The sequence below is a fragment of the Pyrus communis genome, chromosome 16 (assembly GCF_041283825.1).
Source record: "Pyrus communis isolate YQ-2024b chromosome 16, ASM4128382v1, whole genome shotgun sequence".
Lineage (NCBI taxonomy): Eukaryota > Viridiplantae > Streptophyta > Magnoliopsida > Rosales > Rosaceae > Pyrus > Pyrus communis.
The window spans coordinates 1,605,215-1,619,132 of NC_142580.1; the positions used below are offsets into that span (position 1 = coordinate 1,605,215).

General features: G+C 37.4%; 2 protein-coding genes across 2 annotated transcripts; one reads left to right on the forward strand and one right to left on the reverse strand.

Moving 5' to 3' along the window:
• Positions 1-1,108: 1,108 nt before the first annotated feature.
• On the reverse strand, positions 1,109-2,300 carry LOC148689804 (uncharacterized). The gene is made up of 2 exons (XM_088687391.1): positions 2,037-2,300; positions 1,109-1,825 (listed from the first exon to the last, which is right to left on the reverse strand). The coding sequence occupies exons 1-2, from the start codon at positions 2,298-2,300 to the stop codon at positions 1,109-1,111; spliced, it is 981 nt and encodes a 326-aa protein (XP_088543517.1).
• A 7,131-nt stretch (positions 2,301-9,431) lies between these two features.
• Positions 9,432-13,745, forward strand: PIN4 (Auxin efflux carrier family protein). The gene is made up of 6 exons (XM_068471220.2): positions 9,432-11,025; positions 11,135-11,426; positions 11,532-11,617; positions 12,650-12,807; positions 12,911-12,987; positions 13,269-13,745. The coding sequence occupies exons 1-6, from the start codon at positions 9,789-9,791 to the stop codon at positions 13,333-13,335; spliced, it is 1,917 nt and encodes a 638-aa protein (XP_068327321.1). The 5' UTR covers positions 9,432-9,788; the 3' UTR covers positions 13,336-13,745.
• Positions 13,746-13,918: the final 173 nt, after the last annotated feature.

A 13,918-nucleotide genomic window follows, 5' to 3' on the forward strand; every position in this document is an offset into this window, starting at 1 on the left:
AGCTCAGAATGACCTAAATGACCTTGCCCAATCTCCAATGTTTGACGAACTGTTACAAGGAAATGGGCCGAGATGCACATATTGGGTTAATGGTAATAAATATGAGGGACCATACTACTTTGCAGATGGCATTTACCCAAGGTGGTCAACATTTGTCAAAACAGTGCCACATCCACAGAGTGAAAAGGAAAAACACTTCGCAAAGTGTCAAGAGGGGTGTAGGAAGGATGTCGAGCGTTGTTTTGGTATCCTGCAAGCTCGTTGGGCGATTGTCAGGGCTGCAGCTAGAATGTTTGATGTCGAGGCTCTTCGATCCATCATGATGACGTGTATTATTCTCCATAACATGATTGTTGAAGACGAGTATGATTATGATGCTGTCGATGAATACGAGCCAGATCCGATGAACAACTCAAGAACACAAATCTACTATGCTCATGACCAAACCGAAGATCCCGTGCAACACGAGTCGTTGGAACGGGATGGACGTTACAATGAATTGATCGGTCAACGGTACACTTCATTGCAAGAGCCATACTGGCACATAACCCACCAGAATGACTTGATTGACCACCAGTGGGGATTGCACAAAGGCGAAGATAATTAAAATAAGGCTTGTGGTTGAAGAATAAAGTGTATTGTTTTTTAAGTAATCTTATTTAGTGTGTTTTTTTTTTTTTTTAAAGTTTATATGGTGAGGTTATGTAATTTTATTTGGTGTTTTTTTTAAAAGTTATTTGGTGAGTTTATGTAATCTTATTTGATGTGTTTAAATAAAGTACAAAAATTACATAAAAAATAAAATAAAGTTCTAAAAATAAATAAGAAATTAAATAAAGTTCTAAAAATGTAAGAAATTACATAACAAATTAAATAAAGTAGTACAAATAAATACGAAATTACATAAGAAATTAAATAAAGTTCTAAAAATAAATAAGAAATTACATAAGAAATTAAATAAAGTTCTAAAAATGTTAAGAAATTACATAACAAATTAAATAAAGTAGTACAAATAAATACGAATTTACATAAGAAATTAAATAAAGTTCTAAAAATAAATAAGAAATTACATAACAAATTAAATAAAGTAGTACAAATAAATATGAAATTATACAAAGTCTGTGGAGTTAGGATATGTGGTGCTAGGATTTCTGTAGCTAGAACCCTCTTGACTTGTTTCGGCATCTCTTGCATGCCTCCTTCGCACGACATCTCTTTTTTCCGATGTCCAAAAATATTTTGAATTCGGAGACAGTCCTACTAGAGACTTGTTCATAATGTCACGATCTGCTTGAGCCATCCTTTCTTCTCTAAGAATCTCATTCTCTCGATGAAGTGCTTCTCTAATCATCTCGTTCTCTCGATTAACTATTTCTCTTTGTCTCTCAGCCGCCGCATCACGAGCCTCAGTAGCTGCTATTATTGCTGCCATAGCAGTAGCTTTTTCCTCATCTCTAGCCTTTTCCCACGCCATGTTCAGTTCACCTTGGCGAGCAAGTTCCTCCATATATTTAGTATAGTCATTTTTGGAAGAACTACCTTTTTTCTTTGATGCATTTTTACCTTGAGGCCTGAGGGACTGACTAGTTGGTTGGGTCTCCGACACTTCTTCAGGCGTCCCTTCTGTGTCTTCAAATGTGTTGGCTTCTTGTTCGGCCATGTCTGCTTCTGGCGAACTGTGTAGACCCATACCTTGCATGACAACTTCTAGACCGGTTGCCACAATTTTGTATCTAGGGCAATCTTTGACAATTTGCCAACATTCCCATTTGTTGAATGATTTGTTATGGTTCTTTGCATTGTAGAATGCTTGTACTTGTAGTGTCTATAAAAATGTGGGATAAGATAGTATTAAAAAATACGCGTGTAACACAAATAAATAAATTAAAATATTGATGCGCGTGGAATGCATATAAATTACATAAGAAATTACATAAAAATTGCATAAGAAATTACATAAAAATTGCATAAGAAATTAAATAAATTAAAATATTGATGTGGGTGGAATGCATATAAATAAATAAAAATATTGTTACCTGATAACTTGTCCCATTACGCAGATTACCGGAAGCATGAGAGATGGCATTTTTCCAATAAGTAAAGGATGCGTTGAGTTTTTTCCAACGACCTTGAAGACCTTGACTAGATCTGGCATCTTTTCCATGTACATCGCAAAACGCTTTTGTAATTTTACTCCACATTTCTCGCTTATCCATCTCATTACCCGTAATCGGGTCATGAGTAGTGTGAACCCAACATTCACACAACGTAATATCTTCAATGAGCTTCCACGAAGTCATTTTTTTCTCTCAAAGTGTACAAAATATTCAAATGTAGAAAGTGTAGAAAATATTGAAATGTGGTGTAAGGTGGAAGATGAAGGTTAGGTATTTATAGAAAAAAAAATTTTAATTTTTTAAAATTTTTTTGTATTTTTTTAAAAAAAATTCATAATTTTTAATAAATTTTAATGTTGTCAATTAATCTGGACCGCTGGATTTGAAAAATATTCAAATCCAACAGCCAACGAGCTGCCACGTGGCCAACGATCAAAATTCTGACCGTTGGGCCTTTTTTTTTTTGGTGAAAAAAACATGGACTGTTGATCTATGAACGGACGGTCCATTTTAAAAGTCAAATTTAAATTTTTTTTACCGTTGGAAATCCAACGGCCTACAAAAACTAGCCGTTGGAAATCCGACGACTCTGAGGAGGGCCACGTAGCCCTCATCTGGGTAAACACAAGTGGGCTGACAAGCGGGCCCCGCCGCCTGCACCCTTGTCTCCTACTCGCGCCCAGTCACGAGTGTTATGCACGTGCTAGCCAAATAGGGCGGCTTCTGGGTCTGTCCGAAATGGGCTGGTCTGTTGCCTGGCTTGGGCTGGGTGCCAGGCTGTTTTGCGGGCTAGAGCACTTGGACAGGGTGCTGGGCTATTCCACCTCCGCTGGAACTGCTCTTAAGTCGATAATACAAATCTGGTGTCTCAAACCCTACCATATAAATTAATTGTTTTGGAAAGCCTAAACAACGACCTCCACAAGTCATGGTCCTAGATTCATGATTAAGGGGATGTATTCAATTGATATTTTGATGGGTTTTAATTCTTTTTAATGAACCTAGGGGTATTCAATCATAATTATAAGTGATTCTTTGAGATTCAAGGTGTATTTAATCAGGATTTTAAGATAGTTTATTAAAATCTTTATAAATTCGGGTGTATTCAATTAGGATTTTAAAGAAGTTTATAACATACCAGGTGTATTCAATTAGAAATTAATTTTAAAGAATTTGAAAAAGTTAAGGAATTAGAGAGAATTAGAGAGATTTCATAGTGTATTCTAAGCATCCACAAATCTCATCTCTCCCATGAGATTTCGAGGGAATTAAATCAAAATTTTATATGAAATATCTATAAATCAATTAAACTCCATAAAAATCTATGAATTTGTAAATCAATTAAAATCTTTCAAATTCTCGATTGAATACACCACTCCAAGTTGTGGCATGCAAGCTTCTTTTTAAGTACGAGATAACTTTAGTGGGGTTTAAAATCTGCACCCTTTAGGGTTAGAAAGTGAAGAAGTATTAGAAAAAGGAGTGTAATTATTGCCAAATTGACAATACATCATCCATTTGGGTCAAATGATGCAGGCTATATGATCAAACTTTATACTAAATTATGACTTTAAGACCACAACTTAGAGATAGTTCAAGAACATATATAATCATGATGAACTTTTTAGATGTACTCTTAAAAGAGATTTACCTGCATTGTATACACAACTGTATCATCAATCTAAACTAATAATGAAGTGTCATGAAAAGAAAAATTAAATAACATGACGTTATTAGTTTATGATACTATTACAACGATGTAATTTGTGTAGGTAAGTCCTTCTCGTATAGAAGAGCATGCATATTGTGTGTGGCTGGCATGTTGGCAACAGGAAAGGGAAGATGATGAGGTTGAGCCTCCAGCAGCATGGCGATAACTCATGAGCTAGCATGGGTTGTGGAGGAGGTCCAATGGCCCGACATGCTTACTTCTGTGATTCACAGGTTTCTCTAACTGCACAAAAGGAGAGAGCCACTTCGAACCATTCATCTTTTAGACCCCTGCAAAAGATGATATTGCCTTTCTCTCTGGCCCCCTTCACATCTCAATCATCTCCTCTTTAACCCTAATAATTGTACTCTCGCGTTACATCTTTGATTCCTCATTTACTTACCAATGATGCTATTAATTTTGATGCACAAAATTAACGCACTTAAGGACACCTTTTAGTATATGTAAATCTAAAATATAATAGTGGCGTTCACTTCTATTAGAAAAATGTAAAGAATGTGTCAGCAAATGTGCCAATTTGTGTGTCAAAATAATTTTATTGTTTCATCCAGGCGTGATGCTATTTGGATACTTAGCAAATGTGCCAATTTGTATGTCAAAATAATTTTATTGTTTCATCCAGGCGTGATGCTATTTGGATACTTAAAACTAACACACTCTCTAATACTATAACAGTGGTAGCACTCACCTATATTAAAGAGTGTGACAGCAAGTGTGTCAAAAATAATTTTATTGTTTAATTAAAAGGTGATGCTATTTAAACACAAAACTGAAACACTTATTAACATACTCTCAAATAAAAGTGAGAGACCCACATAAAATGGTATAACTCAACTATATTACAAGTTGTTAGTTTTGTGTGCAAATAATTTTATTGTTAATTAAATACTCATATTATCTTCTTTTTTTTTTAATTTTTTTTTAACAAACGATATTATTTATACTAAGGAGGAGGGGGTGGGCTTAGCTATACAGTGGACTATTAACAATGTGGTTCAAACTCGCATTTGACGATAATTGAACTTAAGTTAAGACCTCTCACTTACAAATGAAAAGAAATACCACTAGATCATAGTACTAAATGATAATACTCGTATTATCTTAATTGTTGAATTGAGTTCTCCTCCATATGATAGTGAAAGATTAGTAGTGTTTAAAAAATTAAAAGTGTCACCAAATTAAGGAAGCTGTTTGAGGGAAGATGTCATAAAGAATGGAGAATATTCAAAGGGAATATGGTCTTATACGAAGATTTAATATCTTTTTGCAACTAAAAAAATTCTTATATGGCGGCTAAATTAAAGCACACTATATACTATTTAGTTAATTAGCATGATATGACCCTGTGAAGCATTAATGTATATAAGCAAGGCCGGCTTGGAGATTTTAGGGACTTTGTGCGGAATATATAGTAAATGGACCTTAATTTGTATAAAAACTCATGCTACACAACTATTTTATATGTCTATGTATTAATAAGGGTTCTAACTTCTAAGTAGTGGATTTGCTTCTGACTTATCATTGAAATCAACAAACATCATGAAAAATAAAATAAAAACACAATTAATTGCAAAGCCCTAGTCCAAACTAAAAACATAAAAATGATTCTTCTTATGCATGTGGAGGCCCTATTTCCTTTCTTTACATGAAGAACCTAAAAAATTTCTGAAAAATGACATCATCTTTTAGGAGTCCTTTAACAGGATTGGGAACCCTGTGCAAGAACACCTATTGCACATGCCCAAAACCGCCACTGTAGATGAGGTCTTATTCGCATTGACGTGTTAATATGTGCTGCTTCCAAAATAATTAGTCAGTCTCGGGTTTGCGTAGAACAAAACCTTTACGTCACTTTACCATCGAAAATACTTTGATTTTCAATTTTGTCATTAGCTAATCAATCAATTAAATAAGACGATGAATAAATTAACCAATTGCCAAAATGTTCGATTAATTGAGTTTAAGTTAATGGCGATATAAGAGCGCGAAATTAAGGAAAGAAAGAGAGGTTGATCAGCTAATGATTTGGATGATCGTATACATGTAGATTACAGAGAAGGGAATAAACGGTGGTGGGAAGTTCATGAGGTATAACATAAAATCTTGAAGAACTCTATCTCTTACATCATAAAATGGGTTGGTCTGATTGGACCCAAGAACAAATGTTTTGCTCAAACAATAATGTTTAATAGGGAAGGTATTGCCTGCTAGCCTACCCATGGCAGTCCATTATTTTGAGAACCGAAAAGACTAATAAAGCATTTCAGTCTCACTTGACCACCACCAACGTTAGGGATCGAACTTCAAACATGCCTTGTGTAATACGGGTCTCGATTCGTCCCCAACCACTAGGCCACCTTGTAGTGATTTGCCTACCCAACATATGTTGGAGTTCTATAAAAAAAAATAGTAAGCTAGGTAGCAGTACCGATGTGATTCTCAACATATGTATTCACTCGTATAGTTTGGCATGTATAGGGTTTTTATCCTAAAAAGGCTTCAACATAACTATTTAGCATAAACTATGTTTAGTTCTACCAATTTTCAAATATAAGACTTTCTACATTTTTCAACACGAAAGCACGTGATGAAAGAAAAAGAGATGTACCTTGATTACAAGTTAGAAGCTCTTGCTAAGTGGAAGAGCATGATTGGATGGACCAAATGAATGAGGATATATACATGCAACTTAATTGAAATTCGTTGGGTAAATGTTTTAGGATGTGATGGTCAAAATGTGATGACCAATCAGTTTTTGATTGAATTGCGAAGTCTTTGCCAAAGTTCAGTGATGCTGTGATTGATTCTTACACTTTTGTTTGAAACCGAACAGATTTTGCCACCTTTAACGGCAATCCACAAGTTTGGTATCTTACTATTGCCTAGTTCATAAGGTAAACCTGCCAGGGTAGACTTTGGATCAACACCAAGGCATATTCTTTTACTTATCTTCACATGATTTGAGACATCGTCCCTGTACATCTAGTTTCATGCAAGTCATTTTCATAAAATTGGATGAACTTTTTGAATTCACAACACCTTTCTCTAACTTTGAAAGACAAGTGTAACCAGAACCAGGAACAGAGAAACCAGAAAGTCGATTGATATGGAAAGAAGATGGAAGACTGTCCGCACGAATGAAGCCATGTGTGCAAACCCATGTTTTTTTCATTTTTTTTTTTTTTTTTTTTTTTGTCAAAGGATAAATTTTATTAAATTCTAATAGAAACATTTACATTTTCTGCAAGAATATTAAAAAGAAATTTAGGATCATAAGCATCCCACATGAACGAACCACCACACGAGGTAGCATAGGAAGCCACTGCATGAGTAGCAAGGTTGCCACTCCGTTGAACATACATAAACTTCATCTCCCTAATCTGAGACGCCAAATTCTGAATATCAAAAATGAAGCATTTCAAATTTGCATCAATTGTGCATTCCCCATTTATCATGTTGGTAAGAGATAGAGCATCATACTCTAATCTCTACCATCTCATAATGCATGTCCCTACACATCACCAAAGCTGCACGAATTGCAGCCGCTTCCACCATAGCTGCACCATTGAAAAACTCTCCTCCCACGCCACCAGCCATCTGCAAAAGTTCCGCAAAATCTTGCACCACCCACCCATAGTCACCTAACATCGATTTCCCACGCCATGCCCCATCACAGTTAATTTTCAATGTCCAAAAACTAGGACGTTTCCATCGAACTTATTGCCCAGAAAAAACCGACGTTGAAGGTTTCCTGCAGTGCTTCTTCTCCCTTGTCTTTTCCGGCATGTAGCGAACCCATGTTGGGTTAAGCTAAAGATATCAGTTGGTCAATTCCAAACCCACCCCTCACACTCTCCTGTCCCGCCTCCCGCCGGCCCCAATGCCCTTGGAACCACGTACCCAACTACAAACATATATTTCACGATCACCTTTCTCCCTCCTCCGCCGTATACACTTCCACACCCGCCCTTGTGCGTCATCATAACGTTAATGTACGTTTAAGATAGCGAAAGCTTTGAAATCACTTGCACGTTGGAAGTCAAAAGATGCTCCTACATACAACGACGCTGCTTTATTTCACTAAGTGAGGTCTGCCGTATAAATTGTAGAACAACACTGCACTCAATTTTACATCAAGTTTTTTGTTAGCTCCAAGTACTCAATGTTTTTTCTTAAAGTATCTTTTCAAATGTTCCTTGGTCTTCATCGATCTACCTTTTTTGCACTGACATTTGTCTCATAAGCTCATTTTCTAACCAGAGCATATATAGGTCTTCGTTTCACATGTCCAAACCACCTTAACCGATTTTTTTTTTTTTCATTACCTTCAATTGCAACCACTCCTAATTGGCCTTGGATATCCTCGTTAATCCTGTCATTTCTCGTGTACCCACACATCTAACAAAACATTCTCATATTCTCTACACTCATTTTTTGCATGTGTTGATGCTTGGTACCCCCCAAAATATCTTTATATATATTGAAAATAAACAGACAAAAAAATTGGTATAAAATATAAAATTTTGCGGACATGGTCGAGCAAAACTCCTAATTTAAACACAAACAAACTTGCCCTCGATTAATATCATTTGTTGTTCACACTTTTATTTTAAGAAGCATAATAGTATTGATTCTAGAAGACTTTCAATTTTCTAGTAATATAATATTGATTCATTTGTTCTTCACATTTTATATACGACATTATTTGTTGTGTACCCCAATCTTACACTTTAACCATCCATTTACATAATTATCTATTTAAGTACTATTAAAAAAACAAGAGTCGAACAAAAATATAAAGAGAAACACATTATCTTAAGCAACTAAATTACGTATATGTGTACATATTTCATGTTTCCAGTGGTACAGTAGAGCATTAGTTTATCCCCTCCATCAAGGGTTCCACCCTCTACCCTCTGGTGGTCCTTACTCTCTTTACAATATTTAAATTGTCTTAATCAATTTCTTATTATAACTAAAAATTTATAAAAAGAAATTGGCATATATACGCGCACCCGTGTATACATACATATATATATATATATATATATATATATATTTTAAATCGATATTATTATTTATTAGCAAGCGAAATTATTAGTTGTTATGTAAAAGACCTTAGTTTTCCTTAGACTGAGAGCTTTAACAAAATACTCATGGTATTATTTATTTTAACGAAAAATGACAATTTTACTTTAAAAAGTCACTCATTATATTATTCACTTACAACACATTTTTGTCATTTTGATTAAAACTCAAAATTTTTAAGCAATTTTCATTAATTTTCTTAGAATTAAACCTATACTAGAATGCATAATCATCATTACTTTCTATTATTGTCCTAAAATGTCATATGCGTCTGTATATCTTGACTTTGGAGTAAGGTTTTCTCTTTTCCTATTTCTCTCTCCTTGTCACACACTTTATTTTTTGTCTTATTTCTCTATAAGAAAATCAATATAAGATGTTTACGTAGTTTAATGATACTATTTAAGTAGAATAAGAAGAAATAAGAGAGATTAGGAGAAGAGAATCCTACTCCTCGACTATCATTATCTACTCCGTTATCTCTGTCGCCCTATATATAATATTCCCCCAAAGTTACTACAACTCAATCCCCCTTGTAAAATCACTCCCTCCCTACTCTCAAACTCTCTCTCTCCCTCTCTCTCTCTCTCTCTAGGTTCATCAGCAATATCAGAACCTGAGATAACACACTGATACAGCGCAGCCAACAGCAGCTGCGCAAAGTATACTTCCAATTCCCAGTTCGTTAACTAACGGTTTTCCTCTCCTTCCCATTTTCCCCCTCCCCTCTTCTCCAACTCACATCCAAATGCCATCCCACCTCCACCACGAGATCTGAACACCGGAAGTGTGACTAATAATTAAGCAACGGCGCCGTTTCACTCACGCGCACTCCCAACAGCCAGTCAAAAATGATTTCGTGGCACGACCTTTACAACGTGTTGACGGCGGTGGTGCCGCTGTACGTGGCGATGATATTAGCCTACGGCTCCGTCCGGTGGTGGAAGATCTTCTCCCCTGACCAGTGCTCCGGCATCAACAGCTTCGTCGCGATATTCGCTGTCCCCTTGCTCTCCTTCCACTTTATCTCCACCAACGACCCCTACACCATGAACTTCCGGTTCGTCGCCGCCGATACCCTCCAGAAAATCATCATGCTCTTCGCCCTCAGCCTATGGACCAACTTCACCCGCAACGGCAGCCTAGAGTGGCTGATTACGATTTTCTCCCTCTCCACCCTCCCCAACACTCTCGTCATGGGGATTCCGCTGTTAATCGCCATGTACGGCAAAAAAATCCCGGAATCCGGCAGCCTCATGGTGCAGCTGGTGGTGGTCCAGTGCATCATCTGGTACACTCTCCTCCTCTTCCTGTTCGAGTACCGCGGGGCCAAGCTCTTAATCATGGAGCAGTTTCCGGAGACCGCCGCCTCCATCGTCTCTTTTAAACTCGACTCCGACGTCGTTTCGCTCGACGGCAGGGATTTTTTGGAAACCGATGCCGAAATCGGTAACGACGGAAAGCTCCACGTCAACGTCCGGAAGTCCAACGCATCGAGGCGGTCGTTCTCTGAAATGACGCCCCGGCAGTCTAACCTCAGCAGCGCGGAGATTTACAGCCTGAGCTCCTCCCGAAATCCCACCCCGCGAGGCTCCAACTTTAACCCCTCCGATTTGTACTCCATGATGGGGGTTCATGGGTTCAACACGCGCCACTCCAACTTCGGACCTGCCGACTTGTATTCGGTTCAGTCCTCCCGCGGTCCGACTCCACGGCCCTCCAATTTCGAGGAGAATTGCGCGGCTCAGACCGTTAAGACGGTACCCGCATCGTACCCGGCCCCGAATCCTGAATTCTCGGCGCCGACAGCTAAAAATAGCAACACAATTCAACAGCAGCAGAAGCCGCAAGTGGCAGCGCAACCCGTTTCGGATGGTGCTGCTGCTAAAACGAATAGTCATCACGATGCTAAAGAGCTCCACATGTTCGTTTGGAGCTCCAGCGATTCCCCTGTTTCTGAAGGCAGTGGGCTCCATGTTTTTGGTGGGACCAATTTCGGTGCTGCCGAGGAATCTGGACGGTCCGATCGGGGCGCCAAGGAGATCAGAATGCTTGTTGCTGATCACCTCCAAAATGGAGAAAACAAAGGTAACTAACGTTTATTTTCCCGACAAAAAATGTTCGTAATCTGAATAAAATAAACGAAAATAATTGACATGTTATCATTTTCTTAATTAATATTCTTTACTTTGTGCAGTGGCAGTTCCGGAGACTGCGCCAACGGCGGAGGTGTACGGCGGGGAAGCGTTCAGCTTTGGCGGGAGGGGTGGCGAGGTAGAGGAGGCTGAAAGGGAAAAAGAGGGAACCACAGGGCTTAATAAGCTGGCGTCCAGCTCCACTGCAGAGCTCCACACAAGGGGCGGAAGGCAAATGCCGCCGGCGAGCGTTATGACCCGTCTGATCTTGATCATGGTTTGGCGGAAGCTTATCCGCAATCCCAACACGTATTCCAGCCTCATTGGTCTCATCTGGGCTCTCATCGCTTTCCGGTGAGACAACTTAATCCAGTTTTATTACTTTTGTTTTTTGATATGTTTGATACAAACATTCTTAAATAACATTAAAATTTATGATTTGAATTATTTGATTTGTAGGTGGCATGTGGGGATGCCAAAAATAGTAGAAAAGTCAATTTCCATACTGTCTGATGCTGGGCTTGGAATGGCTATGTTCAGCTTAGGTAAGTTATATGTTTCTTGATTACCATACTCTTTCAAATTAATAACTTCGTATTCTTTTCTTGGATAATACTCAGAAAATTGTTATTTGCACTACACGGTATTTATACAACATTCATAATTAGATAACTGTAACAACAACCACACCAACAATGTTTTATTACAATGAGTGAGGTTGGCTGCATGAATTTTAGAATGCCACTACGCTGGATTTTGCACCAAGTTTTCCGTTAACTTTAAGCATTCCATGTCTTTTCTTAGAGTCTTTTTTCAAGTTTTTCTAGGTTTTCCTCTACCATTTTGCCCAGAGCCTCTAGTTCCTAATAATAAATTGCACCGCCTAGAACAATAGTCGTGGTTCAGTAATTTATACAAGTAAACATTGGCAGAATGTTGTTGTTTAGTGTAAACCGAAATACGTTGTGACAATATATTTCAAGTCATTTATGCATTTGTTATAGCATAATTTCAAATACAGATAAGTTTATATGGGTGTGGATACGCAGTACTCTGACGACTCATAACCAACCAGTGGTTCTTACAGCTGTTTGTTTGGTCACAAGAAAGAGAAGTTGAAGGCTGCAGTTTAAGGAGTTCACTATAATTGGACATTTTTCACGACAGATGCTTAATTAGGTCCAAATTAGTGAATGTAGTTGAAAGTTTGAAATAACCGGCTGGAGTATGGGACTAGGAAATTGAACCTTTTGGTTTGTGTGAAAGAGAGTTTGAAATCATTAGTTTGTGTGAAGTGAGTCTGCAAAATAAGTTAATGGAAATCGTAGGATGCAATTTAAGTTGTCTGGATTGCCTAGTCCTTGGGTCGTAGACAATAAAATTAGTGAGATTCAGAATGAATCTATGTCTCTTACGAAAATAAATAAACTTGTTTATGTTAATATATTTCTATTCACGGGTGGTTTTAGCACTTCTCGTTTGACTTTCCTTCTCTTTGTAACTTAAATTTAATTTGTAACAAAGGGAATAACGGGTTACTGATGATTTTATTGTTGTATTGATGATAAAATTGACAGGTCTTTTCATGGCACTTCAACCCAGGATAATAGCATGTGGGAACTCAGTTGGTGGATATGCAATGGCAGCAAGGTTCCTCACTGGCCCCGCCGTTATGGCTGCCGCCTCCATTGCTGTTGGCCTCCGGGGCACCCTCCTCCACTTAGCTATTGTCCAGGTACTTTTAAATTACCCATCAGGCCCTTCAACTTTTTCCTTTTCTTTTCACTTAACATTGGGATAATTATTAAAAAAAATTTGATCCATGTGTCGCAAACTAGGCTGCTCTTCCTCAAGGAGTTGTTCCCTTTGTCTTTGCCAAGGAGTACAATGTTCATCCAGCCATTCTTAGCACTGCGTAAGTAGAAACATTGTATCTCAAACTTAGTTCTCGTTTGAAAGTGTTGTTAAAATGACTGAAAGTGTTTTTGGTGATATTGATTTTGAGTTTTAAAAGCACTTTAAGTGCTTTTCTCATGATCCATTTGGATTTTTACTAAGGATTGATTTTAAAAACATTTTTACCAAAGCGCTTTCTGTCATTTTTAAAGCACTTCTAATCTAGCGCTTAATCTCTTCTTATCTTAATCAAACTTAATTTTATTTTATAATATTAACCAATTAAATAATTTCTTGCAGGGTTATTTTCGGAATGTTGATAGCGTTACCTATTACGTTGGTCTACTATATTCTTCTGGGATTGTAATTGTTGGTGTCACAGAAGCACAGATGGATGCACAAAGCTAGGAAAAAGAAGAGAGATCAAATTGTATGTGTGTGGTCACGCATATATACTCAAAATGTGTCACACATTGAAATCGACGAGGATTTTCCGGTAGAGAAAAAGCTTAGCTAGCTAGATTAAGTACGATGAAGATCAACGAAGAATCCGCCGAGGTTTGAAGGTGTTCTATTCCAAGTTTTGGGGAGCAAATTAATAGATTTTTTTACTTTATGTAATTACGAAAAGCCCTGTTTATAAGGATCATGCTCCCATGAAAGGCCAAAGTTAGTCTAAATTTGTGAGAGCTTGTTGGAAGGGAGCAAACGCAGAAGAGTAAAACAAGGAAGAAAAGCAGATGATTTATTAATTAATCACTTTGCTTTGTTGCGTTAGATTTATTAATTTTTATTTATTTCTTTAATCATACGAGTTCTTTCTGCTCTCAACTAAACTAAGAAAACAAAATATTTGAGAGCAGTAGAGTTGAAGATGAAGATCGTATCTAACAATGCGATTCCCCACTTATGCCTCTTCTATATTTTAAGCAATGAGTGCAACTTGTGGT

Bases quoted from the DNA above. Each gene is read 5' to 3' on its own strand.
- LOC148689804 (XM_088687391.1), bottom strand. From the start codon at position 2,300: ATGACTTCGTGGAAGCTCATTGAAGATATTACGTTGTGTGAATGTTGG. The intron at 1,826-2,036 runs GTAACAATATTT...ACATTTTTATAG, and splicing joins GTAATGGGACAAGTTATCAG to ACACTACAAGTACAAGCATT.
- PIN4 (XM_068471220.2), top strand. From the start codon at position 9,789: ATGATTTCGTGGCACGACCTTTACAACGTGTTGACGGCGGTGGTGCCG. The intron at 11,427-11,531 runs GTGAGACAACTT...TTTGATTTGTAG, and splicing joins TGGGCTCTCATCGCTTTCCG to GTGGCATGTGGGGATGCCAA. The intron at 11,618-12,649 runs GTAAGTTATATG...TAAAATTGACAG, and splicing joins AATGGCTATGTTCAGCTTAG to GTCTTTTCATGGCACTTCAA.